This window comes from Pteropus vampyrus, unplaced genomic scaffold (genome assembly GCF_000151845.1).
Source record: "Pteropus vampyrus isolate Shadow unplaced genomic scaffold, Pvam_2.0 Scaffold1735, whole genome shotgun sequence".
NCBI classification, from domain to species: domain Eukaryota; kingdom Metazoa; phylum Chordata; class Mammalia; order Chiroptera; family Pteropodidae; genus Pteropus; species Pteropus vampyrus.
The window spans coordinates 8,024-12,001 of NW_011890516.1; the positions used below are offsets into that span (position 1 = coordinate 8,024).

At 34.8% G+C, this 3,978-nt stretch overlaps 1 protein-coding gene and 1 pseudogene across 1 annotated transcript in view; both read left to right on the forward strand.

Annotated features, from left to right (window-relative positions):
* Window positions 1-342, forward strand: part of LOC105310268 (synaptonemal complex protein 3-like) — a gene marked incomplete at its 3' end in the record, with an annotated part of 5,572 nt that extends 5,230 nt beyond the window's left edge. The window contains exon 5 of the mRNA XM_011386461.1: window positions 238-342. Coding sequence (XP_011384763.1) covers window positions 238-342 — 105 coding nt within the window. The remainder of the gene's footprint in view (window positions 1-237) is intronic.
* Window positions 343-2,742: 2,400 nt separating this feature from the next.
* LOC111734541 lies at window positions 2,743-2,861 on the forward strand (annotated as a pseudogene).
* The last annotated feature ends 1,117 nt before the right edge of the window (window positions 2,862-3,978 follow it).

The following is a 3,978-nucleotide window of genomic DNA, read 5'->3' on the forward strand; positions in this document are numbered from 1 at the left end:
AGTAAAGTGGACTGCCGTTGCACTTGTCCAAAACTAATATGTGACTCAACTATGAAGTTTAAAATTTTTCTTAAGTGGCTATTTTGATCTGCATACATTCGTTATAATCTTAATATTTGTAATAAATAATGAGCATCTGTGAATATTAAGTGTTGTTTCTTTTGAAATTTAATTGTACGAGTTTGGAACGTGAACTGAAAAGAGATGGTTTATAACAAGCTTGGATTTTTGTTTTAGGGTATGGAGGATATGGAGGAAGATTATGGACATTTTCTTACCAGTGGAGAAGGTGAACTTCAAAAAGAAATGGCCAAGTTCCAAGAAACATTGGTGGCGGGTGCTGTAAGTAGTATATATTTAATATTAATAACTAATGAGGGTGTGAACATTGGGGTGTTTTGTTTGTCGATATGTGTATAACAACTACCTAAATAATATTTTCTTTCCTGAAACAGCAAGAGCAAGAGCTGGCGATTGTTAAAATGTCTCTTCAATCCCTGTTATTCTAACTGAAGAAAGAACATGAACCTAAGTTATGTGATACAAATGCAACAGGAACTACACTAAGCCACATTACAGCAGTTTAACAATTTCTAGTTGAAGTCAGCACATATTATTTACCATTTATATATAAATGCAAGAATACCATTTGCTTATATAAATGCAAGAATCCTTTTCTGTTAACCACCAGATGAATTAAACAGTTATGTGGGTAGAAGCAATCCCACAGTCATATGTATCAAGCTTTCGACCCTTTGGTAGCAATGGAGACTTTTTTTCTTTAACACTGTCAATTAACTTTTAGCAATAAATTGACTTTATTTTATGTTTTGTACCTGGCAAATCTGTGTCAGTTCACAAGGGTCAAGTGCATAAGTATGGAATATTTCATTGTTCTTCCTTATGGAAAAAAAAATAAAGAATATAGAATCTGTTTTGTATGTGTACCCTTTTGTGTTTTCATTAGGTTATAGGGCCAATTCCAATTAAGACAAGACTTCACAAGAAGATCTAGTCTAGGGCCTTATGAAAGTTATTAAAAGCTTTGCCTTCTTGAATGAATTAAACTGGTTAATAGCATTAATGCAAGTGAAGAAGACATAAATATCAGTGCACAGACATGGGTTTGTGAATGTCATTTCCACGAAGACATCAAAATGTCATTTAATTGGTGTTGGTTCACTCTTAAATGCATCCCTTTAGAATTGATTAAAAATTTTTCATTAACATATACATACACTTAATTTCTTATAGTTTATATTTTTCACATATCTTTAGAGATAACTTAATTGAAAATTTTGGTTTTTCTAGTTTGATATTCAGTGAGAATATGGGGATTTGATTGTATATTCATCTAAAACTTGATTAATTGGTGTACTTTTTTTGTAATGGACTTTTTATCTAAAAATTCAAAATATTTGGAAACGTAATCTAATGAATTCGAAATTATCTCAGACTATATTAGGAATAAGTCAGTTAACTGTATTCTTATTCTGAGTTACCGAAAATATTTTCAATATTTTATTTTAACCTATTAGAGACAAAAACATACACCAATATTTTATTAGCATAGTAGTAATTAAAAGAAATTCAAGTTTAAAAATGTGCGCATGAATTTTTTTAATGCGGAGAGGGAGGAGGGAAGGGAAGAAGCAAGATTGTGAGAGAGATGAAGATGGGAGGGACCTGCAGGGTCAGGGGTCAGACCAGAAGGTCCACAGTCAACCAGACATTGAAGAAAAGGACTGGGGCAGGACTGAGCACTAAAACTTCCTCAACAATGTGTCATGACTTGTGAGCTTTTCTTCTTCCTAGGAGCCTGATAACCCTTCGACCAAGTACCAAGCCAGTAGAATAATTTTTTCCATCATATTTCCTTAGCCCTTTTTCCCCTTTACTGGGAAAAAGTTATTTTCACAACTGAGAAGAGAGGGTAGCACATTTCATATTCCCATATGTTAAAGACACAGATGTAATGTCTACACTATACCTATCCTGTATTTAAATGTCTTTTTACTATCAGCTTTATTCAAATCAGAATTCAAGAAAGATGTTTAGATTGTGTTTTCTTGATACATATTATAAATTTTTAAAAACCTATATTCTCCCTTCCCCTTTTCCTTTCATTTATTTGTTGAAGAGACTCAGTCATTGTGTCATTGAATTTCGGAAATCCTGGATATGGCTGATTGAACCCCTGTCTTCTTTCTTAACATATTCTTCTCACAGGTGTTGAGTGTAAACTGATAGAGCTTGAGGCTTCATCAAGCTCTATCAGTTTACACTCAACACCTGTGAGAAGAATATGTCAGGCTTGAATATTTGGCGGTAAAATGTCATAGGTGGTGCTTCATAATTCCTATTGCATCCACCGCCTATCAGGAGATACTTAACGTCTCTATGTCTTTTTTTTTTTTTTTGTGGTGTTATGATAGAGCAGTTTTTCAGGTGTTATTAGCCTTCCACATTCATTACAAAGTTTCCTATTACCAGGTTGTAGAGGGGGTGAAGGAAGGCGTAGTATTAGTAATGATGATAAGACAGCTAATATAAATCAGGTCTTGTCTCAGGAAAACCATGGTGCATGTTCACAGGGCATATCAACCACCACATGCTAGTTTTAGCAGCCAGTGAGAGTTATCACCTAGATCCATTCATTCATTAGGTGTTGCAAAATGTTTTTTCTAACTTTATAATTTTTCTACATTCATTGCCTGAAATTATCCCATAAAGAATGACAATGTCTATGGCCATGCCATCCTGAACAAGCCCGATCCCATCTGATCTCAGAAGCTAAGCAAGGTCGGCCCTGGTTAGTACTTGGATGGGAGACCACTGAGGAAGACCAGGTGCTGTAGGTGTAAAAAATAAAAATAAAAAAATAAGGGATTGTAAACGGACAAGTTCCTTGCAATCTGTGAGGTCAACCAAGGGTTGCCTCGCCTAAAAAAAAAAAAAAAAAAGAACGAACTATTTGGTTTTCTTGAAATATGATTCATACATGAAACGTATAATTAATGCTTTGTTCATTCCCTTTTACAATGCTAGGGTGCTGACCCATCTTCAATCACTTAATGTGATCAAGGATGGTTTGGGGATTCTTTTCAGTATTTAATGTAGTCAAGGGTGTTAATGAATTTGTAAATCAAATCATTGCACTTATTATTCTTTTTTTAAAAGTCTTCCTACTTGTTTTTTTCTAGCTTTATTGAAATATAATAGACAATTAGGTGCTCTTATTTACATTATACGATTCAATGAGTTTTTTTCAATTATAGTTGGCATACAATAAAATAACAGTTTCAATTGTACAGCATAGTGATCAGAGATCCACATAACTTGCAAAGCGATCACCCTACTAAATCTAGTGCCCCACTTCCCCCTTACATATTTATTACATTATTAACCATCTTCCCCATGCTATACTCTATATCTCCATGTCTATTCTGTAACTATCTGCTTGTACCTCTAATTTCTTTGCCTTTTTCTGCCATCCCCCCAACCCCCTCTCATGTAGTAGCCCTCAAAATATTCTCTGTATCTATGAGTTTATCTCCATTTTTTTGTTGTCATTTATTTTCTTCTTTAGACTCCACATGTACATGAAATCATGTGATATTTGTCTTTCTCTGTCTGACCCATCTCATTCAGCACAATACCCTTTAGGTCCATCAAGGCAATATCTTTTGCCATCCCCTTCCTTTTAGTCTGTGTTTTAATCAGAAGTGAGTCTCTTGTAGGCAGCATATGTAGGGGTCTTGTTTTCTTATCCATTCAGCCACTCTATCTTTTGGTTGGAGCACTTAATTCTTTTCTGTTTGAGATACTCGTTGATAGGAATGTAGTTATTGTTGTGTCCAGAATAACCAGACCCAACTTGAGTGCTCTTAACCAGGAGACAGTTTATTAGCCGGCGGCTGTCCTTGCAAAGGAGCAGCCTCGAAATGCCAAGATACAAGGTTTTTAAGCCCCAAATCC